Source organism: Gopherus flavomarginatus, chromosome 1, assembly GCF_025201925.1.
Source record: "Gopherus flavomarginatus isolate rGopFla2 chromosome 1, rGopFla2.mat.asm, whole genome shotgun sequence".
Lineage (NCBI taxonomy): Eukaryota > Metazoa > Chordata > Testudines > Testudinidae > Gopherus > Gopherus flavomarginatus.
This window is the reverse complement of record NC_066617.1, coordinates 32,243,255-32,268,279: the sequence shown is the minus strand read 5'-3', so window position 1 is coordinate 32,268,279 and position 25,025 is coordinate 32,243,255. Positions and strand designations below refer to the sequence as shown.

General features: G+C 41.9%; 1 protein-coding gene across 12 annotated transcripts in view; it reads right to left on the bottom strand.

Annotated features, from left to right (window-relative positions):
* Positions 1–6,268: 6,268 nt before the first annotated feature.
* The window catches only part of KIF21A (kinesin family member 21A), a 151,797-nt gene continuing 133,040 nt past the window's right edge, over positions 6,269–25,025 (bottom strand). For all 12 annotated transcript variants that reach the window (XM_050936020.1, XM_050936024.1, XM_050936027.1 and 9 more), the window contains 6 exons: positions 21,142–21,322; positions 19,466–19,630; positions 17,803–17,920; positions 15,399–15,569; positions 11,754–11,953; positions 6,269–7,548 (listed from right to left, as the gene is read on the bottom strand). In XM_050936020.1, the coding sequence (XP_050791977.1) occupies positions 7,455–7,548; positions 11,754–11,953; positions 15,399–15,569; positions 17,803–17,920; positions 19,466–19,630; positions 21,142–21,322 (929 nt within the window). In that variant the 3' untranslated portion in view covers positions 6,269–7,454. The remainder of the gene's footprint in view (positions 7,549–11,753; positions 11,954–15,398; positions 15,570–17,802; positions 17,921–19,465; positions 19,631–21,141; positions 21,323–25,025) is intronic.

Below are 25,025 nucleotides of genomic sequence, written 5' to 3'. Positions count from 1 at the left end.
ATCACCCAATAGTCCAACAACCCAAAAGTCTCTGTCCCTGGTCAGTGCAGCCCCTGAGTTCAAAAGTTTATCTGCAGAGTTTTACCTCCCCCAGCCTGGGTTGAAATAGGTAGGGGAAAGTGGGGCACGCGAGATGTTAAAGGGCATCTTACATGGTCCAAGGCCAACGGCCCCACCTCTCCGTGGGGTTCTGCTGCAGCCTTCACCACGAACTACCAGTCGCTCTGCTCCTCCAGCCGTCCTGTGAGCCAGTCCAGCCATCCCTGCAAACTGCTCAGCTCTGCTCCACTCGCTGTTCCGTGGGCTGCTCCAACTGTCCCACAAACTGCTCCACTCTGCCAGCGGCTTAGCAATATATTTTCAGGCTCCCCCACTAGTTAACACAGCACCCAGTGATCTCAGCTCAGTAATTTTAGCTCTTTAGTGATTTCAGCTCTCAGTGATTTCTGCTTGTAGTAGGAGAGCCCCAGTGCTGGTGCACCATTGGCCCAAAGTGTATTCAGCTCAGCAGTCTCTAGCTAGACTCCTAATAGAATCAAAATTAGCTCTGCTATTCAATAGTGGAGAGGAGGTGGTGCAGTTGGCATTCCAGACCCTCAAAAGGGGCCCATACCATCAGGTACACACAACTGTCCCCAACCTCTCTCAATTCACTGGGTTTTGGAACCCATGTCCCTTGTCTAGCAAGTGCTACTTAGTTGATGGTGAGTCTCTCTGTCATAAAACAGTTCCACTGGCCTTGATTCACATAATTAAGGTAACAACACTTTATTCCTCCTGCTCCAATAACAGAGAAACTGGGGATCCCACAGCTGCCAAAGTGTCCGTTTTGGGCTGCTGTGGGCTCACGCTAGGCGGGGTGGGTGTGCCTATGCAAACAAGATCAGCCCCTGAAGTTCTTTTCCACACACAATTCACCACCAGGTGTCAGGGTAGAGCTCATCCTGACTCTGCTTACATTTAAATACAGGGAAATAGTAAGCCCTAATTAGCTTTTGCATCCTGGGCTTTAGATGACGACTCCTTTTTCTCTGGTTGGATCTCAATGATGGACACCATTTTCCTGCTCACGGTTTCCAGCATGTCAGGTGAAAGAACATCTTTATCATCTCTGGCTCAGGATTATCACTATCTGAAGCAGAAATTCCTGTTCTTCCAAGGGAGCAGATAGACCTTGTGGAAGGAGATACAGATCTAAATCCCACTGGGCTTCTCTTTTCTTCTTCGGTTTTCGGGGTTGAGTGACTGAACACAAAGGACTGGCCACTTCTTATCCCTTTTCCCTTTGGAGTCTGCCCATCTGAAGGGAGTAAGGAAGGCCTCTTGAGTGCCAATGGTCTGTTGCCAGATTCCTTTCTCAGCTCACCCCCCAGGCCCTGGGCAGAACCCTTGCACTCACCCGGGACTCTGCTTTGCAATGTCCAGGTGTTCCACCACCCAGCCCAGTGGTAAAAAAAAGCTCAGTCTCTGCTGTGCCCTAGACAGTCTGCCCCTTCCAGGGCTGTCAATGAGCATAAAAGGAAAGCAAATTGTCCAGTGGGTGTGGTAAGACTCTTTAAGAGATGATTCTGGTAAGCTGTGGCCCCAACTAGCCTCACAGGCCAATATGGAGAAATAGTTTCCTCCAAAGGTGGATCAGCAGTAAGCCCTCCCTTCCTTCAGGAAGGGGTCACTAGGCAGTGGTTACCCAACAAATTCCTGCCTTCAGTCAGCCCTCTCTGCAGTAACTGTAGACCCAATCTCCTGGCTGGTCTGCCACCAGCTGGCCTGTTTTCCTCTTTTTAAGTTCCTCCCTCCAAATCTGACATCTCTGAAAGGTGTAGCATGATGAGGTCACCTGAGCCCATAGTAGCTCATTAACCCTGTGTTGCCCCGGGTGGGATTGATTAACCCCACCACCCCTCACACACACACACACACCTCTTTTCATGATATATATTTGGAAAGTAAAAACATTCATAAGAGCACTCAAATATTCCCTTTGGGAAGGAGAATTAGAAACAATGCCAGACTCCTTATGCACAAACTCAACCACCCCCATAAGAACTGGGATGGAACTCTGGGGCTTTTCCCTTTAGAAACGGGTTGGCCTGAGGGATTCAGGGAAGTTTAGAAATTACTACCCAAAGAGTCCTTTCTAATGGATGAAGGTCCTGTTTGCAGATTACCGAGAGATGAAGAGGACTGACCTATCTTTGTGAAGATATCTGTTGAGGAGTCTTGGCTGGTGGGGAGGCTTCAACGAGCTGCTCAGAATCTGAGCCCCCAACGCTGGCAGCTCAGAGTCTATGCGCTGGAAGCAATCATGGTAAAACTCTCTGCTATGGCTCCTTGAGAAAGGAGCAACTCTACCTCTGATTTGCTCCATCCAGTATATGTAACAGGAAGGGAGAAACATGTGAGGGAATAAGCTTGACAAGTGGCCCTGTTTGGGTGAGTAAAACCCCTAAAAAGTTATTTCCTGAAGGGAGAGAATGGGGGGGAGGGGAGATTTGCTTGTTAGTGACCCTCAAGTCAGCTTTAAAAACTAAGACTGCAATGGACAAGGCAGGATTGGTGACACACTGCCATTTCCACTGCTGGAGATAAATCTGGCACAAAGGCAGAAAAGATGTGGCTAGGTCTGAGGGACAAGGCTGAACTGCCTCTCGTATTTTCAGGAAGAGAGATGGGGAAGTCTAGGGGAAAGGAAACAACTTTCTGGATCCTAACTTAACTGCCAGCCCTGCATAACTCTCCTGTTGGTCAGAGTCAAGCGAGGCTCTTTCCATCCATGTGTATCAATAAATGTTCCACAGGCCAAACTTAGGTCTTCACTTACACTCTATTCAGCCACGAGTTACAAATTCTGGCCCCCACTGACAAATGTGCAACCCCTTTGCTCTCTGTTGCTTTGCACAGGTGTATTTGAATGCAACACAGTAACAGGGTTGATGAAAGATGTGGACAAACTGGAAAAAGTCCAGAGGAGAGCAACAAAAATGATTAAAGGTCTAGAAAACATGATTATAAGGAAAGATTGAAAAAATTGGGTTTGTTTAATCTAGAGCAGAGAAGATTGACGGGGGACATTGTAACAGTCTTCAAATACATAAAAGGTTGTTACAAGGAGGAGGGTGAAAAATTATTGTCTTTAACTTCTGAGGATAGGACAAGAAGCAATGGAGGTTGCAGCAAGGGAAGTTTAGGGTAAACATTCTGGCTAGTTAAGTGCCAGAACAAATTGCTTAAGGGGGTTGTGGAATCTCCATCATTATCTAACCTGTTCTTAAAAACCTCCAAACACCCGTCAGGAATGGTCTAGTTATTACATAGTCCTGCCTTTAGTGCAGAGGACAGGACTAGATGACCTACTGAGGTTCCTTCCTGTCCTACACTTCTATGACTCTATGCACAAGGTGGAATGAACCCAGCTCATTTCATCTTAGCTATGTTAGTTCAGCTAAAATGCAAAAATAGGCTTGTTTTTAATCCCTAAAGTCAGCAGACATGATTTAATACACAGAATTAGCAAATCTGTCAGTTTACATGGTGTTTTTTCAGACTAGAGCCATACTAATTTATTTGTACACTGAAATTCTTTATAAAATGGGCATTTTGAAAGGACAACTGGCTCCCTGGCAAAATTTCTGACTCTGTAGGTGTTAGAACATTTTAAAAAAAATTAATTTCTCTTGCCAGTTTGAAGCACTGAGTCCATAGCTGATTCTGAAAACCAATCCTTGTAAGTCTCGGGTGCTGAAAGGCACATGCAGCTGCTGATTCCCAGACACATTTCTAACCGTTTTGGTGCAAATGAGGTAGAAGCAACTTGAAAAACAAAAATAAATAATTCCCTTCTTTCTTGTATGCCTTCCTGTTTTAAACCCTTAGCTCATTTTTGCTGGTTTGATGGCCTGTTTCTGTGTAAACATTAGTAGAAGCTGCAATTGCAAATCAGCAGTTGAAATTAGTAAGAGCTTTTGCTGCCCACTAGTGGCTTTTTCAAGGTAATTTCCATGGAAATGGATGTTGAAAATAAGTACCTTGAATTATAATTATGAAAACATGTACATGTTTTCTCTTTCTAATTCCATTTTTTTGAGAAACTAGGTTAGCAAATACTGCACTACTAGGCATCCCTGAGGAGGATGAGTACAGCCACATTTTCTCCAGTGTAATAATACTGATAGCTTACATGCTGGGATTATTTGCATGTTTAAAAGGTATATTACATGGCATAGCTAGTCCTGGTATGCAAAGGCTCCTATGATGTCCCCTCCAACTTTCTTCCTTAGGCTCTAGAGTGAATCAATCTCTAGTATAAGTGGATGCAGTTCCCAGCCTCAGAAGTGGGAGCTGGGCAAACTTATTTTGGGGCTGCCTTCCCTTTCTTAGGTTTCAAATGAGCAAAGCACCTAAGTACATGTTAACTTTTAGCACGTGAGTCATTCCATTTACTTCAGTGTGACTATTCACGTGCACAGAGTTAGACATACGCCTAGCTGGATCAGGATCTAATTGCAGCACTGGACAGACATCCCAGTCCCTCTTTATCCCCATTGCAGCCATCCCTTGCCTGCATTGGTTTCCAAATCTACTCCCATTTTGTTTTCTCCCTCTACCGTTCTCTCCCATACACAAAATGCCTGATTTCTTCTCCATGTAGCTACTTTGCATTTACAGACACTACATTCAGCTTCTGAAAGCTGCTTATTGCAAAATAGAAATATCATCTGTACTGACCTGCAAACAGAACAGCAAAAAACTGAAGACTCTTGATTCGTTTCATGGTCAGACAGGTAGAATTAGTTCACACAGTATATCCACCTTTTATAATGGGCAACACTATGACAGTTACAGCAGCATATCTGTAATTTGAGACACTGCAAACATTTTCCAAACATTAGTATCTGGCATGAGATTAACCAAAACACATGCTCTTCTACGCATGTCAGGTAATAGCAGCAAAGAATCCTGTGGCACCTTATAGACTAACAGATGTTTTGGAGCATGAGCTTTCGTGGGTGAATACCCGCTTCGTCAGATGCATGTATTCACCCACGAAAACTCATGCTCCAAAACGTCTGTTAGTCTATAAGGTGTCACAGGACTCTTTGCTACTTTTACAAATCCAGAGTAACACGGCTACCCCTCTGATACATGTCAGGTAATGTTTTTCTACTGGATAAAGATACAGAATGTAAAACAAATTGGTTACTAAAAACTAAAAGTAAACTAAAATTAAAATTGAAGAGCTGGATGCTTTCCTCTAGTCTGCCAGATAGAAGACATCAGAAATCAGGCAGGCCCTGTGGGGTTTCATGGCTCTGCTCCTAGGATCTCCTCACTAGCTCTCCCACTGAGGGGAAACATTAGTCAGACACCATGAAGGTGACCTATGGTAGCCACTTGGGCCTTCTAGTAATGAATGTGTTCTGCAGATTACATAGTAACTATATAAATCTCACATCCACCAATCCACACCCCTAACTGGATAGTGGGATTAGAACCCTGAACTTTCAAGCTCCAAAACCACAGGTCTCTAGTACAATTTAAGCTACAGATGAACTCCCGCAGCTGATGGTAGTAGTACCAGATGCCTTCTGCTCTCTGTGGACCAGACACTAGAGGGCACAGTCACTCACACACATAGCTGCCATCTAAGGGTTTTACCATGGGAAGGTGTGATATGGTCCTAAATCTTTCGAGCATGTAACCTTTTGGTAGTCAGAATGAGCACTTAAACTCTCAGTGTAAATGATGCTTTCCAACAACCTGAACAGAACTGTTAACTCGAACAATGCTATTACTTTGGAAGTCTCAACCAGAGTAAATTAAGATTATTAAGTGAGAAGATTTATGAATTTTCATCTACTTTTCAAATTGATTTAATGTGATGGGAATTCATTTAACTCAAATTAAAAGAAATCTTCAAGGCTTTTGTCTGTTTTGTTGTCCTGTTGTATAGTGTCTGGAATTTAGATTGTGAGCTCTCTGGGGCGGGGAATGTCTGCTTTGTTACAAGTCTGTACTGTACCTAGCAAAATGGGGCCCAAATCCTTGATGGGTTTCCTAGTTGTTATTGTGAAACACATAATGAATAATAATGGACAATTAGAACAATGAAACAGTACAGAAGTAGAATCTATGGAATATTTTACTCATCAGATCGTTCTATTGCATTAAAAAAAGTAAAACTATTTCATATAAAAATTTGGCCTCAGGAAGTATACTCTAATAATGCATGCTTTACAGACAGAATGGTGAAAAATGCACAGAGAAATAATTCACAGTCACATGTTTATTTAAGCATCACCTACATAAGCTACAATTTACAGGCTGATATTTTCTGGGAAAAAAAATAAAATAAAAATCCAAACACTGTTTTTGAATCTACATAAACTTTTAAAACTTGCAGAATTTACAAATTAATATTTGTAGCAGCTGGATAAACTATACATCCTCTTTCAATATTCACACTCTGCAGCATTTTAAAATCCACATAGGCACAAGATAAGATATTCTCTTTTTACAATCCATCTATTTACATAGCTTTTTCCAATGCCAGTGTTACAGTTCTCCTAGTCACAGCCAAGTTTGCAAAACATAGCGTATCTGAAATATTTTTAGCAGCATATAAAATTAGATAAAAATGAATGACAAATTGCTGTTAAAGAAAATGTGAGATGATTAAAACAAGTTCATAAGAAAAATAGATTAAGATATACGTCTATTATGACATTAAGAATACTGTTCATTACAGAATACAGGCAAAGCACTAATAAAACACAACAATTTAACAGCAATTTAGTTCTAGTCCTGAGCACAGAGTATACACAGCTACACAACTTTGGTCAAAAAGAGTATATGCTAACATTAACACAAATCATATGGCATTCATTGATAGCCAGAAACAGCCACATTAAAAATATCTGTCACACTAACAACTTTCTCAGATATTTTATTCAGTCTACTTTCATAACATCAATATAGGTAGCCTTTTACAACCTCAAACCAAACCTAGTTTAATTAAAGGCTTAGTATGGTATGCATCATTCCCATGTTATCTCAAGATACAAATCAGCTCATCAGAATGTCTGAGAGAGTGAAGTACAATAGAGTATTTTGTTTTGTATTTCAGGTTGCAGGTTTGAGACTGTTATTAGAGCAGATTACTTTCTGATTTGTTTAAATTACAACTGTTATATATGCACACAAATCCAGCCATTAGATATATCAGGGAGACTCAAGTATATTACCAATAGGCTATTTTTAAATACAGTATACAGGGCTAGTGTTCTGAGGATATCAATTCTAGGAGAATACAACACATATTTACCAGTTGGGTTCAGCTGCGTTTTCCAGTTTATTCCAGTTGTCAGTGTTTACCTAGTAAATGCACAACACAGTGCACTAAGAATACACAGCATTTTATCACAATATTCATTTGTGCCCATCATTTCAATTCATGTTTAATTACTGGCGATATCTTCATTTGCATCTCCAGTATCAGAGATATGTCCATCTAGCAGGTTGCGAGCTTTCCAGATCCTCACAGTTCGATCACTGTAAAACATTTGTGATATCAAACAGAAAAAGTGAGCAAAAAAGAAAAAAAACCCAAGTTTCTGGAAATGTTTAGCTTGTCAATTTACTCCAAGTTGGTTTTAAATATATGCCTATATACTTGTTCATAAGCCGAATATTTTTGGTAAAAAAGTGACGCATCAAAGAGCGAGGGTCAGCTTATAAGCAGGTATACACCAAAATTTGATGATTTTAAAAACTCTATGGAATCATTGAATTGAATAATACAGGGATCGGCAAAAGACAGTTACCTTTTCCGTAACTGGTGTTCTTCGAGATGTGTTACTCATGTCTATTTCACAATAGGTGTGTGCGCTTGCCACATGCACTGGTGCCGGAAGTTTTTCCACTAGCAGGACCCGTAGGAGGAGCGCCCCAGTGACCCCTGGAGTGGCACCTACATGGTGCGGTATAAGGGGAGCTGTGCGCTCCTCCCACCCTCAATTCCTTCTTGCCAGACAACTCCGACAGAGGGGAAGGAGGGTGGGATGTGGAATAGACGTGAGCAACACATCTCGAAGACAAGTTACGGAAAAGGTAACTGTCTTTTCTTCTTCGAGGGATTGCTCATGTGCATTCCACAATAAGTGATTCCAAGCTATACCTGTTGGAGGTGAGTGGGAGTTCACAAGTTCTCAGGACAGACTACAGCCCTGCTGAACTGGCGTCATCCCCGGTTTGGGAGACGATTGCATAGTGCGAGGTGAACGTGTGAACCGAAGACCACATGGTTGCCCTGCAAATGTCCTGGACAGGGACGTGGGCCAAGAAGGCAGCCGATGAGGCATGCGCCCAAGTCGAGTGCACCTTCACAATTGGTGGCAGGGCAATACCCGCCAGAGCAGAACAGGTATGGATGCACAAAATGATCCAGTTGGAGAGGCACTGAATGAAGATCGACTGACCCCTCATGTGCTCAGCCAAGGTGACGAACAGTTGCGAGGACTTCCTGAATGGCTTAGGCTGCTCAAGGTAGAATGGCAAAGCCCTCAGCACGTCCAGCGTGGAGGCGGCACTCCTCACTGGATGCGTGCAGTTTGAGGCAGAGAACTGGCAGAAAAAGGTCCTGACCCATGTGATAGGTGGACACTGCCTTCGGGAGGAACGCAGGTGAAGCTGGATCTTGTCCTTATGAAACACTATGCATGGGGGCTTAGGTGACCGCGACCAGGAAGGCCACCTTCCATGAGAGGCAGGACCAGGAGCATGCGGCTAGTGGCTCAAATGAGGGCCCTGTGAGATGGGTCAACACCAGGTTCTGGTCCCACTGCGGAACCGGAGGTCTAGAATATGGGAAAAAATGGTCCAAACCCTTAAGGAACAGGCCAGTCATAGCATGGGAAAATACCGTGTGCCCTTGGTACCAACTGACGGAAGGCCGATATGGCTGCCAGGTGCACCCTGACTGACGAGGGCGCCAGGTTCTGGGCCTTCAGGTGGAGGAAGTAAACAAGAATAAGCCGGATAGGGGCAGCTACAGGGGAAACACCTTGGTCTGCAACCAACCTAGAAAATTGGGACCACTTTGCCAAATAAGAGTGGCGAGCCGTCTACTTTCAAGGAGGACATGCTGAACTTGTTACGAGCATGTCCTTTCCTCACCACCTAGCCACTGAGCAGTCACGCTGTGAGGTGAAGAGCTGCTAGGCTGGGATGGAGGAGGCGGTCCTAGTCCTGAGAGAGCAGGTCCAGGTGGAGCAGCAACAGCTACTGCGGAGCTACTGCCAGGTCCGTGAGGGTCTCGTACCAATGCTACCTGGGCCACGCCAAGGCAACGAGGAGGATGCGGGCCTTGTTTGTCTTTATCTTCTCCAGGACCCTGCTGATTAGAGGGAACGGAGGAAAGGCATAGAGAAGCCGGCCTGACCGGGCCAAGACAAAGGCATCGGAGACAGCACCCCTCTCCAGGTCTCCCCTGGAGCAGAACTGGGGGCATCGCTGGTCCTGCCGGGTAGTGACTAGATCCACCTGGGGAGTTCTCCACCTTCAGAAGAGCCAGTGGGCCACGTCCCGGTGGAGGGACCACTCAGTTGCGAGGAAAAGTCCCTGCTCAAGTGATCTGCTCTCACGTTCCGGGCACCCAGCAGGTGGAAGGCCCTCAGGCAGATGTCATGGACTATACAGAAGTCCCACAGCCTGAGGGCTTCGTGGCAGAGGGCCAAGGATCAGGCCCCGCCTTGCTTGTTGAAATAGAATATCAAGGCCATGTTCTCCGTGAGGACCTTGACTACCTTGCCCTCCAGATGCAAGCGGAAGGCCATACACGCCAGCTGCATCGCCCTGAGCTCCTTGACGTTTATATGTTGGGTCAGGTCTTGAGCCGACCACAGGCCTTGGGTCTGAAAGTTCACCGCATGGGCCCCCCAACCCAGGGAGGTGATCACAGAGTCCAGCACGGTGAGGACTTTGTCCATCCTGTCCATGCCCTGGGAGAACATCGAGGCCAACCAGAGCTGGAGGGGCCTTATCCTGAGTCTGGCATGAAGGGCCACGTACATGCACTCCAACATATGACCCAAAGGCTGCAAGCAAGCTCTGGCTGTTGTCACTAGGAACCTTGTGACCAAGTCAATGAGACCTTTCAGGGTCTGGAATTTATCTGGAGGGAGAGAGGTCCTGGTCAACATTGTGTCCAGGAGCGTCCCGATAAACTGTATGCGCTGGACCGGGACTAATGTGGACTTGGTGTTGTTTACCCATAGGTCCAACCTAAGTAAACAAAGTGTCCCGGCCCACCAGTGGCTTGCCCTGATGGGTTGGGATAGCAACTGATGGGACATTTTTTTGGGGGGTGAGGGAGAGGTTGGGGTCAGGTTTACTTCCGTGCCTGTGGACGCTCAAGCTAAACAAACCATCTCCGCCCACCAGTGGCTTATCCTGATGGCCTCGGAGCCAAAGTTTGCCGACCCCTGAATTATAGGGTTAGCTTATGAATGGGTCATAAAAAGTTTCCATTTTTACTTATCCATCTTGGGGGGAGTCGGCTTATAAACGAACCAGCTTATGATGAAGTATTTATGATAATTGTTTTCTTACCTCACATACCATATCCTCGGCATATATACATTTCTTATATTCCTGTCTTTATAAAAGGCTGGGATCAGCTGGCAGGGCTCTAAACTCTGGAACTTATGCGCTCCCTTGACCTGAAATAGCCCAGCTTTGGTGACTGTGATATTTGTTTGATTGGGCTTTTGCCAAAGCTAAGGTTTTGCTTCCCACAATGATGAAGAAAGGAGTATCTGCAGGTGCCTGGCTGCCTGCTGGAATTATTAACACTGCCAGGATTTTATCTTGTTATTAATCAGGCATAAGGGTAACTAGAGCCTGGGACAGTCTTATTTTTAATTATTTAAAATCTAAGCACACAGACAACAGATTTATGTATGATAAATGTACATAACCAACATTTTCAAACACAAATACATATGAAACACCTACACCCATATTTAGGCACCTAAATATATGTGGCCTGACTTTTATAAACGCAGACCTCTCGCAGCTCCCAAACAATGAGCTGTGGCAGCTCAGTATTTCTTAAAGCTGGGTGCCTCAATAAATAACAATTTTGGCCTTGGCAGGCCCTGTGCTCACCTTAGTTACTGTCCACCTAGGCTCCGATGCAGATGCCTACATTTTCTCTAGACACTTTTCTTGTTTATAGTGTCTCCAGTATGTTTGATTTTTCCACAAGAGTAAGGGAATTATTCCATTTATGTTGCTTCTACCTAAACATGCCTATCTTTCTATCTTGGGCTCTCAGATACTGGGAGTGCAATGGGAAGATCTGACCCTTTGTCACTAATTATCAACATTTCTCACTTCTACCTAATAATGCATTCCTCCCTAGAGTATTCACATTAAGACATGAAAGGAGGACAGTAAGAAGTTACCATATTCGGAGTTTCTGCTTAGCACATATATTGTGTATTTGCGTTACAAAAGCATGACATTTTGGGTTGTCTCCTGGTCTATGAGAATTTTCTGATGCCATATTCTAGCAGTGGATGGCCTGAGATCTCCATAGCATATTACAGTCTGTAAGCAATTTGAAGCATGGACCTAGCTTCGAAGTGACTAGCACACTTGTGAGTGCTTTGAATTAATTTGTTTGTGCAGAATTTGAGTTACACATGAAGAAAGAGAAAGCAGCATGTATGGAAAACATTAGAACACAAACTCACTCTGCTGCTGTAAAAATGTGGCTGGAGTTGGTGCAGATAGCATTTATAGGACTGTCATGTCCCCGCATCTCTCCTACTGGTGTGAACGTATCCACATTCCAGAGCTTTAGAATACCTCCTCTACAGCCACTGAGAAGAACAGAGGAGCCAGGCACCAGTCCAAGAGCACACACCCAGTCCTTGTGTGCATTAGGAACTTGCTGAAAAACAAATGATACATAAATCATGCTACAAGGCAGAATGGGCACAGGAATGAGCACAGGTTTAGGCATCAGGAAGTTCTGAGTTCTAATCCCAGTTTCCCAGATCTGCAACAGACTAGCTATGTGGTACGTCACAACTTCTCTGCTTCACTTTCTCTTTCTGTAAAACAGGGATAAAGCTTTTCTACCACAATGGCTTTTATATAACAACATTAGTCAGCATTTATACCTAGTTTTGAATGTGTGAAATGCAAAGTGTTATCGCAGAACAGAAATAAAATCCCCTATGCACAGTACTGACTCTGATAACTACCTGCTCAGTCCATACATGTTGCATTTCAAGAGACTTAAGTTGTAGATACAGAATAATTGTATATTTCAACGTTCAGGTTCTGTATTTTACTGATAAGCATATAAAACAAATTGTGGGACTGTAGAAAAATTTCAGACGAAAGAAAATGACCCCTAAAGATGCAAATGTGTAAGATGCTTACCAGCTGTATAGAAATAGTTAAGGAACTGTGAAACTGTCTAAAGCTGTTCCCTTCTCCCTCCTATGTATTAGAAATAGATTTGAGGAACATCCATTAAAAACATATTCGTCCTTTACTGAGGCGAGACATTGCTGATTCAGAAAGCAAAATGGTACCCAAACAGGATGCCAATAACATTCATTTGAGATCAAGAGCCGTGAGCTAATGGCCCAAGCCTGCTCCCATTGACTTCAATGGGAACAGGCTTGGGCAATAACTTCCAACACAATTACATTTTAGAGCAACTTTAGCTTTGGCTTCTGACTCCACTTTTCTCCCCCTCTGGAACAGTCATGCCCAAAGCAGTCAAGAGCAGAGCTAAAACATGTAGTACACAATGAGAACACATACAACATTACAAACCAGAGTATTTTTATTGCCAGAAAAGGTTATATGCCATCAGGTTATAAAATTATTGCTAAACTTATCTGCAGAGCTCCCAAGTGGTTGAGACATTAGGTAGAGCAAAAAAAATAAATAAAAGACTCGACCAAAAAACCTGAAAGCATAAGTAAGTTCTGATATTAAGTGTCCCGCCTCCCCTAGTGATCTCAGAACTGGAAGTCCTGGCATTCAGTGATATTTACCTTCTATCTTACAACACTGCTCTCTAAAATGTCTCCAATTGTTTTCTAAATATATTCAGGCATTGAAAAAGCAACATCAATTCTTTTCATTTCTTACTTTAAAATTCAGTACAACTGTGTCACTCAATCCAATCCCTTTTGGGTTGCTCACATTTGCAGATAAACACATGACATATTCTGAAGCAGTATTTGTGGGAAAAAATAGAAGCTAAGGTTAACCATTTTTGAGCTCTGTCATGCTCTTCTGAATTTAACAATCAAATTACAAAGATAACAGGATATGTACTAAAATCAACAAAATACACATCCTCTATGAGAAAGCATAAAATATATTGCCTGTGGTATACTGGAATACATCCAGTTCATTATACAGTAAATCACTATAGTATAGAGAAGAGTGCACTCTACATACTGTTACAAATATTAACGTAATTATATATGTGAATATATCAGTGCAAAGTTTACATTACACAATATTTTAATGAGTCTGGAAATGCAAAAGTTATGCTTCTCACAACATTAATTTGCTCACATTATGCATATATAATATTTTTGTTCCTATTCTACCCATTTTTGTTGTTAAATGTGTAGCTTAATATATTTTTTATTTATATGGTCAAATGTATGCTATAAAATATATGGATGTACATACGTACGAACACGGCTGATTAAACGTTACTGTGGGAATCTGAATTTCTGTACTTTAACTCATAAGGTTAAACTACTCATAAGGTTGCATAACATAGGAAAATAGGAATTGCCATTCCAGATCTGACCAGTAGTTTCAGAAAAAGGCACAAAAAAACATGCAAGACAATTATAAAATAACCTGCCCACCCAGGAAGTTTCTTCTTAACCTTATCAGTTAGTGGGTCTCTTATGCCCTGAAGGAATAACTTCTGTTTATTTTAATCCTTATTGATGTAACTGTGGATGTTTTCGTTACATCCAAATACTTTTTCAAGAATTGCTAAGCTCTGCTAAGCACTTAGCATGAATGATAACTCGTGGCAATCAGTTCCACAGATAAATTGTGCACAGTGTAAAATAAGCATTTCTTTTTATCAGATTTACTGCTTTTCACATCTTCTTTAGTTTTGACTTGCCTAAATAATTTTGTCTCTTGTCTCAAGGACTCCCTCAAGCCCTGCCATAGGGGCAGAGTCTTGTGGAGCTGCAGCCCATACAGCAGCCCAGGGAGGTTCAGACAGGCCTCCAGTAATGTCAGTGGCTTCTGAAGCCCCTGAAGCAGCCTAGAATCAGGATGTCGCAAAAGGTGACTTAAAGCTGCCTTAGCCCTGAGGCTCTCAGTTATGTGCTGCAGAACAGAACCTCACTCAAAATGTTTTAAATAAAAGGTCTGTCAAAAGAATGTGCTGTATGTCATAGGGGAAAAAAACAAAACCAAACCAAGATGTTGTTAGGCTCTGCTCAGAGGTTAATTTTTCCAATGACTTTCAGAACTATTGTCCAAGCAACATTTTTTTAGTTTGATTGTGGAGATACTCCAGACTGAAAATCACTTAAGACACACTTCAAAGTTCTATTGTTCTTATCCTCAATAAATAAATGACAATTTTTTTTTTTTAGAGTGAGAAACATTTTTTTTCTAGAAGCATGGATCTAAAGAAATGTTTTGAAACATTATAGCTATAATTTTACACACACACACACACACACACACACACACACACACACACACACACACACACACACACACACACACACACACACACACGTATGTCTTTTCAGTTGAGACCGCGAAAGAAAACATTTCAGACAAAAAGAATGTTTTTGGAAGTTGCAAGTAAAACAAAGGATATATAGTGAAAATGCTCTGAAATCCGATTTGTAACAATTGTTACTTAGGAGACACTAAAAATTTTGTCCATTAATTACTCCTCAATTCAATATTCTCCACACTGTCCACAATACTGATGTTAATAAACCAGTTCAGAGCGCAAGAAGGTTAAGATGAATATTCCATGAGGATGTATTTCATGTGTTTATAACAATGCTCTTGAAGCTAACCAATTAATGTACATGTTCTGTGCTATACTAACGGAGTACAAACCACTTCACTGTCAGTCTTCTGACATTCCACTTCAACTACAGAGGAAAGCAATGGTGTTCCTAGTAAAAAGAGCAGCTTTACATGTCCAGTTTATTTGACCAATATGCTTACCTAACGAATTAAAAACAGCAGCAGCAAAGTAGGTAATGACAGGCTGAGCACAAATCGAGTGTTCATTTATAAAGTATGAAATACACACAAAAGTACTACAGCAAAATTATCAGATCATCCACCTGATTTTACATTACCTGAAGCAGGTCTTTTTGAGCTAAATCCCATTTCTTTATTCCATTATCTCTGGACCCACTAAAAAGGGTGTCTCCAATGATAGTAAGTGCTTCAATCCCATCATAATGAGGTGGTTCAAAATTGTGTGTTGGACTAACAGTTCCAAGGGCCCCTTCAGTTACATCAAACATCTAGAACAAGAACAGCAATAAATATTCAGACATGCTATCTACTCTTGGCAGGCAATTAACAAAATAAATCAGAGAACTCATTTCACCTCTACCATGTAGCTATCTTGAATTTATTCAGGGATAATGTAATATAAGCTCAGGTTTAGCAGAACTCGAGTTAGCAGACCCTGAGTTTGCTAACCTAGGGCTTGAGCATCTACGCTCATTTTGTAATTCCAGGTTAGGAATTGTTGGGGTTCCAACACCTACCTTGAAAGTTGGACTCATGCGGGCCTGAGTTCAACCACCCGTAATCCAGTTTTAGTGCCCTCCAAAATGTGCCTGCTCTAGCCCTTTGTTTGTGGTGCTGTGTGGGAAACTTGGGACTGTCCACCAAACTTGACTGTCCATAGGACAAAGAAAGTCAGCTTGTTGGTTTGAGGAATCCCTTTGGTGGACTTCCAGAGTACGAGTCCAGCGAGACTGTGTCTAAACTGCAAAGCAATAGGGCTTGAACCATGGGTCCCAGCTTGACTCAGGCTCAGCACCTCCACTCCCATGGGATCTGTGGTGACCCTTGAGCCAAACCTTCAGTTGGCATCATTTGTGTGTATACAGGAGGGGTTAGCCTTGAGCCTGAGTTTGAATCTGGGCTGGCACTGCAGTGTAGACAAACCCACCATGAATGATTTATAGGAGAACACTTGGGAAAGAGCTGGAGAGTTTAATTCCTTATAGGCAAGACCCAGAATACTGTGGAGCACATAAATTATGTGGCAGATCCCCACTCAATTAATGCAGCAGAGCTTCACTGAATTCACTACAAGTGGGAATTATTCAGAAGTGCTAACTCACTAGGCGATCAATGGATAATCTTCTAATTGTATTATAAAAATGTGTCCAAATACCAATAACCAATGCCCAATATTTATTTGCTCTGTAGCAGAGGAACATCTCTCCTCTCAGCCTTACTATCTTCGCAGACAGCCCGTTAGTAATTTCTTACTGCTCAGGGAAGGAGTGTGCAGCAGCAAGAGGAGCATAAGGGTGGAAGCATTGTCTTGTAGTTGAGAGGTGGATAGTCGTAGGAAGAGGTGGTAATTTCCAGAAAATTTTGTTTCTATAAGTGTTCTGTCCCTTTAAGTATTGATGTCTCCTCTGGGCCACATATACCTTTCTTCTTCCCAGTCCTCTGAGAACGGGGTTCCAGAATGCAGGCTCTTCAAATAACAGACCATTAGCTCCATTCAAATAACCTTTGTGTCATGCAGCTTTGTTACCTTAATAGCACTTTACAATAAACAAACTTGACAATAAGAAAAACTGATTATTTGGCAATGTAAAAAATAAAATAAAATTTAAAAAAGCTTAAATGAATTAAAGGTTTGTTTTTTAAAAAAATTTATTATGCATGGCATTCAATTAGAAATTCAGATGTATCTGTCACAGAAAGACATGGAAGGCTAATTTTATCTAAAGATTACATTCACTTCAGTGGTATATTCTGCTCTTAGTATTTTAATACACATCAAACCACTCAAATAAATTAAGTTTACATCCCATATTTTAGAATCTCCCTTCAAGAGTATGACTATATCTTTCCCACTAAATTAAGTGGGATTTACCTGCTGGCCTTTTTCCAACTTAATTTGACAACATATTACAATACAAATACAATGACATCAAAAGGAAGCTATTTGGGTGGCAAAGTCAGGCACTCAAAATTTAGAAAACACTAGAATTAAGGTAGCCTGCATTGTCTGGGTGTGCATAATGTACAGTATTTAACTACATGACCACATGCTATTTTCTCCTCAGGATCCCTTCATCATTCAGTGCATCAGGAAGAGAGCTCCTGATTTAACCTCTGTACACAGTTCAATATTTTGTGTATATCTATTATGTCACTACTTATTCATCTTCTCACTTTTGATATTGCCCTAATATTTTAATTTCTCTTTATATGGAAAACTTTCTCAGAGTCTAAAAATTGCTGTTGCCCTTCATCAGACTGTTTCTGTTATATACTTTTTGAGATGGGGCCATTGTTAGATGGAAGTGCTATAAAATTGGTATTATTAATAAACATATTCATATGTATTACATGATATACAATTTTCCATGTGGGGAGCCATTTTTGGGGATGTTGGGAGAGGAAGGTAGAAAATCGAAGTGACACTAATCCTAAACCCTGCCCCTAACAGTCAAGTGAAAATGCAATAAAGGAGAAAATGTTAATACTAAGATGTATTACCTTTATATAGTGATCCTTTGAGCCAGTGATGATAAGATCTTGTCCATTGGAAATGCGGTCTACAGTAAGGCACATGACAGGGCCTAGGTGACCAGTTAACTTTCCTGTAGACTGGAATCTTTAAGAATAAGAAAAGGAGTGAATGCGAGACGAGGGTAATGTGATGAAGAATATTCTTAATTTTTAACCAGCTTTAAACCTGGATGTAGAGAGTCTGCAGCTCTGTTTTCAAAAGCATGACACCCTGTGGGGATTTGGGGGTTTATTACTTCCATTGGATATGCTGAAAAACATGATCTATTTATACAGTTTTATAGCACAGACAGTTTCTGGCCAACTTCTGCCTTTTTGCTCTTTTCTTCACAAGTTTTTCAGATATCTTCTCCACCTTTCCACTCCCACCACACATGGAAATTTACCCAATAAACATGCCCAATCATGTAAATAAATACATGCTTAACTTGTCTGAAAATCTACTTTTATATCAGATAATTCTAACTACAGGCAATTATCTCCACATTAGCTAGTCTTTGCATTCTGACTATTTCTGTATGTCTGTATTCTGATTTGCATAACCACTGTCTCGTTATTTTCAATTACCATATATTATATAAATCCAGCTGCTCTCATTGGGTGATAGCCACTACTAGTTTGAATGCTGGCAATAGCAAAATCATTTTTCAGTAACTACCTTAAATATGCAAGTCTCTGTACCCTAGTGGGCTACCCTAATCTGTCTTTTCACTTGTGCCATTTTCAAACTGCTTACTTCTGACTCATTTCGACTGAACAGAAAATGACTCTTCTTTCCACTGCAGCTGCTATATATAGGCCTGATCCTGCAGATTCTCACAACCAGGCAAAGTGCGTGCTATGGCTCTGATCCTACAGTGAGCTCCTCAGAGAGCACCATTCACTTAAAAAGGGTGCTACCTACACATAACTCACTGGAGGACTGGGGCATGAGTGAGTATTCGAGCATTAAGGGTTGGCAGTATCAAACTACATGTTTTTGTTTTGAGTTGTATTTCAGAAATGAACTGGGGTTGTGTGGGGCTGGAATTATCTCAGTGCATACACAGTGACCATTATTCTGAGGGGAAGGCTTTGCTGAACTGGGGGTAGTAGGGAGGAGAGATGCAAGGAATGCAGAAAATAAGGCAAAAGGTTTTTAAACCCATTTCCACAATCTCACAGCCTCATTTTCTTTGCTTCTATGGTTTCCTCCCCTCTATCACATAAATTTTAGTTTGCTGATCTGTAGGGAGGCAGGAATGGGGAGCAGAGAAAGGAGATAAGGAACGAAGAAGGAAAGCAGGGGGAAATGACTAGGAAGTTAAGAAAGACCAATGAATAAGGTTGTATGCTTTTCATTTAAAATTAACTTTTCAACCCGGTTTTTATTCTTTTCCACTCATTTAAAAAGTCAATTTTTAATTCAAAGACTCAGCCTACTAGTAATTAAGCAATAGCTTCAGAGTGTATTGTATTGGGTCAGTAATAACGATAGTGTGGACTAATTAATCCCTTGGACTTTGACCTACGAGCTTGTTCAGCCCAAGACACTGATATTGCCTCATGAACAGGAAGCATCTTGGTGCCACCTTTGTCATATATTCTGGTAAATATCTAGAGAATATTATATTTTGCTTAAGTTATGTACCTTTTAAGGTCCCACATTCTCACTGCATTTCCAGAAGCTGCATAGAGGAAAGTGCCTGTTGGATTTAGTGCAATTTGGTTGATCTGGTTTTCTCCAGCAGGAATAGTTACTGTTCTGTTAGTGCTTCCAGAACAACCATCACCCGACATGACCTGGCCTGAAGACCTGGATATTGCCAAAAAGAGACTGTTACATTTTGTTTAAAAATAGGCATGCTTATTTGAATGTAGAAGAACTACACACCTATTTTGAACGCTGAATAAGAAAGGCAAATCCACAGAAACACTCTATATGTGGATTTAAAAAATTTGAAGTTTCCACATATTATAAATAAATATTACTGAGTTTGCAACCATAAAGAGGCTGGCACCAGCAAGCTATGCGGTTGTACTACATTGACCTGTGACTGGGATCTCAAACTAGGCAGGATCAGCCTGATAAGTACTTGGATGGGAGACTTTCAGGAAAAAGCCCAGGTGCTGATTATTCAGGAGGTGACATTCTTCTCTCTAATACATGCTGGCTGACTGCCTGTTGATTCATCCCCAGCACAACAATAGGGTCATGGTGCCATTGGAAATGCCAACTTCCTGATCAATTGAGATATAAGATTCAGTGGCATATTTTTGCAAGAGTAGAGATGTTAACCCTGATATTCTGGCCAAATTCTAGCTTAGATAAGTACATTCTGCTCACTACATTTCTGTTGTTTCAATTGGCTAAATTGATTTCTCTTCCTAAAAACTGTTGTGTATTTATACTGACAAAAAATGACTGCTGTGTTGCACCATACAGGTGGTTGCAAAGGAGTGGTGGATAATGTGATAAACAGTACATATAGACAACAGCAACAAAAGGGGTTACCTTAACCCTGTAGTGATACTATAAGAGAGGCCTCAGATCAAAGTTTGCTGAGCTGATAGTTTCATGGCAGCTGCAGTTCTTGGTAGCTGCCTCCTTTGCTCCTCCCATAAGCAACCCAGCGACTCCTATTTCTCTTCCAAACCCTTCCCCTTGCTCTCTCCCCAGAACTCATACAATCCCCTTCCTAGTTTGTCAAACACATACCCCACCTCTATTTCTACATCCCAACTAGCCAGCACTAGGATGCAATCTCAAGTGAGATGCTAGTATTTTTAAGTTCACTCAGAAAAGGGGGTCCCTTCAAATATTAGCTCTGGCTTTTGAATGATAAGTGTTTTTAAACTAGCCTTAATATAGAATCCTCACCTTAAACTCTTGTATTTAAAGATAAGGTAGAGAAAGATTCAAGTTTGGTTAGGGTTCTAAGTATCCTCATAAACCCCCCCTCCCATACCTTTAAAACTGAATAGAACTATCGTGTAAAGACTCAACTCACTTAACCAAGACCAAAATGCCATCTGAGGGCTGAAAAAACCCTGAAGTTAAAGGCAAAGCTGTTTTTTCTCAGTGGAACACAGAAAAAGAAAAACCTCACAACACTTCCCTTTTCCCTAGACACTGTGACTCTACCCCTAAAGTCCAGGTTTAAAGTCAATGGGAGTCTGTTCAGGGAGTTTGAGCCCTTACATTGGTTTCTTTGCAGTCCATACATAACACATGATCTTTACACCTTCTCTTATTAAGACTAATGAAATTTTATTTAAAATTAAGAATCATTCAGCTCTCTGCCATTTGAGATTTAAGTCACTTACGTCAATGTCCGAATACACTTGGCAGAATCGCGGATATCCCACACCTTAATATAAGATGTTGAAATTGTGAAGACCAGGCTAGTATAGTTGCAATATTTCACAGATACAACATTGTTAGGATGACTTCCGAGAGACATAATCTCTTGTCCAGTTACCAGATTCCATACTTTACAAGTGCGATCTGAAAAAGATACACAGAAGAGAAAATGTGTATATTTTTCTCCATATAAAAATGTATAGTTATGTTTATATATCATAGAATATCAGGGTTGGAAGGGACCTCAGGAGGTCATCTAGTCCAACCCCCTGCTCAAAGCAGGACCAATTCCCAACTAAATCATCCCAGCCAAGGCTTTGTCAAGCCTGACCTTAAAAACCTCTAAGGAAGGAGATTCCACCACCTCCCTAGGTAACCCATTCCAGTGCTTCACCACTCTCCGAGTGGAAAAGCTTTTCCTAAGATCCAGCCTAAACCTTCCCCACTGCAACTTGAGACCATTACTCCTTGTTCTGTCTTCTGGTACCACTGAGAACAGTCTAGATCCATCCTCTCTGGAACCCCTTTCAGGTAGTTGAAAGCAACTATCAAATCCCCCCTTGTTCTTCTCTTCTGCAAGCTAAACAATCCCAGTTCCCTCCGCCTCTCCTCATAAGTCATGTGCTCCAGCCCCCTAATCATTTTTGTTGCCTTCCGCTGGACTCTTTCCAATTTTTCCACATCCTTCTTGTAGTGTGGGGCCCAAAACTGGACACAGTATATCACTCCCTGCAGCATTTTAGGTCCATCATAAATGATTGAATTCAATATGTCCCAACCACCATGGAGATGTGGACATCTCCATGGTGCAGCAAAACTACATCCAGTTTATAATAAAATATGCTCCTTCTTAACATACCAGCTCGCAAGAGCATTTCACACCCAATGTACAAAAGCCTCACAATCAGTCCTTGGTCTGTCCCTCCACAGGGAAAATGTAAGAAGACAGGTGGAAGTTGCAGAATATCCTGACGATCACAAAATTTGGGCTGTGGAACATCACAGGGCCACCTCATCAAGAACACATTGCAGCAGGGGGCTGAAAGCCTGAGCACTACAGATGACCTTGACTGGCAAGTTAACATATGAGGAGAGAGGTATTCTCTCTGGAAGTCACATCCCAAACTATTCAGCGCTTCAGTCACCTCTGAAAATCCCAGTCCAAGTGGGTAAAATGCCCAGGTCCAGTTTCAATGAGATTTAAGTACCTAAATCCTTGTCCACACACAAAAGATATACTGCTTTATCTGCTCTGGTGTACTTAAAATGGTACAGCCCTCTAGGGTGGATGCAGTTATACCAGTATAGATGAGGCCTGGCCTGCACTACGATTTTAGGTCAAATTTAGCAGCATTACTTCGATTTAAGCCTGGACCCATCCACACGAGGAAGCCCCTTTTTTTTTTTTTTTTTTTTTTTTTTTGACTAAAAGGGCTCTTTAAATCGATTTCTTTACTCCATCTCTGACGAGGCGATTAGTGCTGAAATCGGCCTTGCCGGGTCGAATTTGGGGTAGTGTGGATGCAATTTGATGGTATTGGCCTCTGGGAGCTATTCCAGAGTGCTCCATTGTGACCGCTCTGAACAGCGCTCTCAACTCAGATGCACTGGCCAGGTAAACAGGAAAAGGTCCGCCAACTTTTGAATCTCATTTCCTGTTTGGACAGCGTGGCGAGCTGATCAGCACAGGTGACCATGCAGAGCTCATCAGCATGATGTGCATACTGCCGGGTCAATATCTTATTTTGATCCACTCCTTCTATCTTTTACATCTTAGGCTGGCAACAGACAGTGCAGTACGACTGCTAGTCATCATGTCCTGGCTGCTCGCCAGAAGACAGTGCAGTACGATTGCTAGCCATTGTCATCTACTGAGTGCTTGGCAGATGAGAATGACCTGGCTGAGTCACTCCCATGTCTGCCCAGGCGCCCCTGACCGACCTCACTGAGGTCATCTAAAAGGGCACCCAGGAGTACGACAATGATGGCTACCAATCATAATGCACCGTCTGCTGCCAAAAGGCAATGAGCTGCTGCTGTGTAGCAAAGCAGTCCCACGTCTGCCAGCACCCAGGAGACGTATGGTGATGGTGAGCTGAGCAGGCTCCATGCTTGCCGTGGTATGATGTCTGCTCAGGTAATCCAGGAAAAAAGGCGCAGAATGATTGTCTGCCATTGCTTTCATGGAGGGAAGGAGGGAGACAACATGTACCCAGAACCACTCGCGACACTGTTTTTGCCCCATCAGGCATTGGGATCTCAACCCAGAATTCCAATGGGCAGTGGAGACTGCAGGAACTGTGGGATAGCTACCCACAGCGCAACGCTCCAGAAGTTGAGACTAGCCTCAGTACTGTGGACGCAGTCTGCCGACTTAATGCACTTAGAGCATTTTGTGTGGGGACACACACAACCGACTGTATAAAAACGATTTCTAAAAAAAGACTTCTATAAATTCGACCTTATTTCATAGTGTAAACATACCCGTATTCCTGTTTGGGAAGAGGAATAAGAGGTACCCATATAAGCACATTTTTACCCATAAAACTGCATCCACGATGGGGGGGTTGTAGCAGCATAACTATCAGTAAAAAAAAACAAAACCCAAAAACATATCCCTAATGATCTAATTATACTAGCACAAGAAGCGTGGCTAGACCTGGACTCTCTTCAGATGCTTGGAAAAGCCTAGCTTTAAAGTCTAAAACCTATACCTTCCGCTGAACTCTCAAATGAAATTAGCAACCAGTGCAGCTTCTGGAACACTGATATAACACACTCTAAGTAGGCCACTGCCTTCTACATTAACTGCAATTTTCAAAGGGTTTCAAACACATGAAGTAAATAAAAGTCTACGTCATTTTGCAGTTTTATCAGGTTTTCCCTCAACTAATATTTACCTTTCTTAAACAAATGCTTTACACATATAGGAAACTAACAAGTGGCAAGAAAAACAAATATTTACCCCACTTGCCAATGTGCTTCTTAGTTCCAAAAATTTAGGACGCTTTGAAAACTTTTCAAAGATCACAAATCTAAATTGAAAACACTAATTTAAAATACTTTTTGTCACATAACTACTAAAATTGAAATCTCGTTGCAATTCAACTGAGCAAAAACACTTTTAATCATATCATCATAGTGAAAATATTGGCAAATACAACATAAGGCAGCAGACAAGAGATACACATTTCTTCCTGCCATCACTAATGCACGTCCAAAATTTAGCAGACCACATCCTCTGTAAACTTGCTAAAATATTACATTTTTAACAAGAACATGAACATTTATATAATTTCCCACAAATGTAAAGAGGAAAAATAATAAACAAAATAAAATTAGAAAATGTTGGCAGCATTTGACTTCTACTAGCTTTTCTGTCATCAAGGATATAACTCGATACTGGTAATAACAGTCAGTGATGCTATGAGCCACCAAAAGAAAAAATCAGAATAGGTTGCACCAGATTACTCGAATATGATCTACAGGGGGACCCATACTTAGATGGTGTTTTCTAGAAAGGAATGTAAGGGTAAACAGGGGGAGGCACTGAAATCTTGGTATTTATTATTTAATGAAGAGGAGAGATTTTCCATCACTAAGCTATAGTTCATGCCCTGCAGCCACTCCAATTCACTTGGGCCCCATCCTAGAAGGAGAACCATGTGGGCTGTCAATGGGGCTCTGAGCAGGGCCGCTCGGGGAAGGAGGGGGGCAAGTGGGACAATTTGCCCCAGGCCCCCGGCCCTGCAGGGGCCCCCACGAGAATATAGTATTCTATAATATTGCAATTATTTTTTATGGAAGGGGCCCCCGAAACTGCTTTGCCCCAGGCCCCCTGAATCCT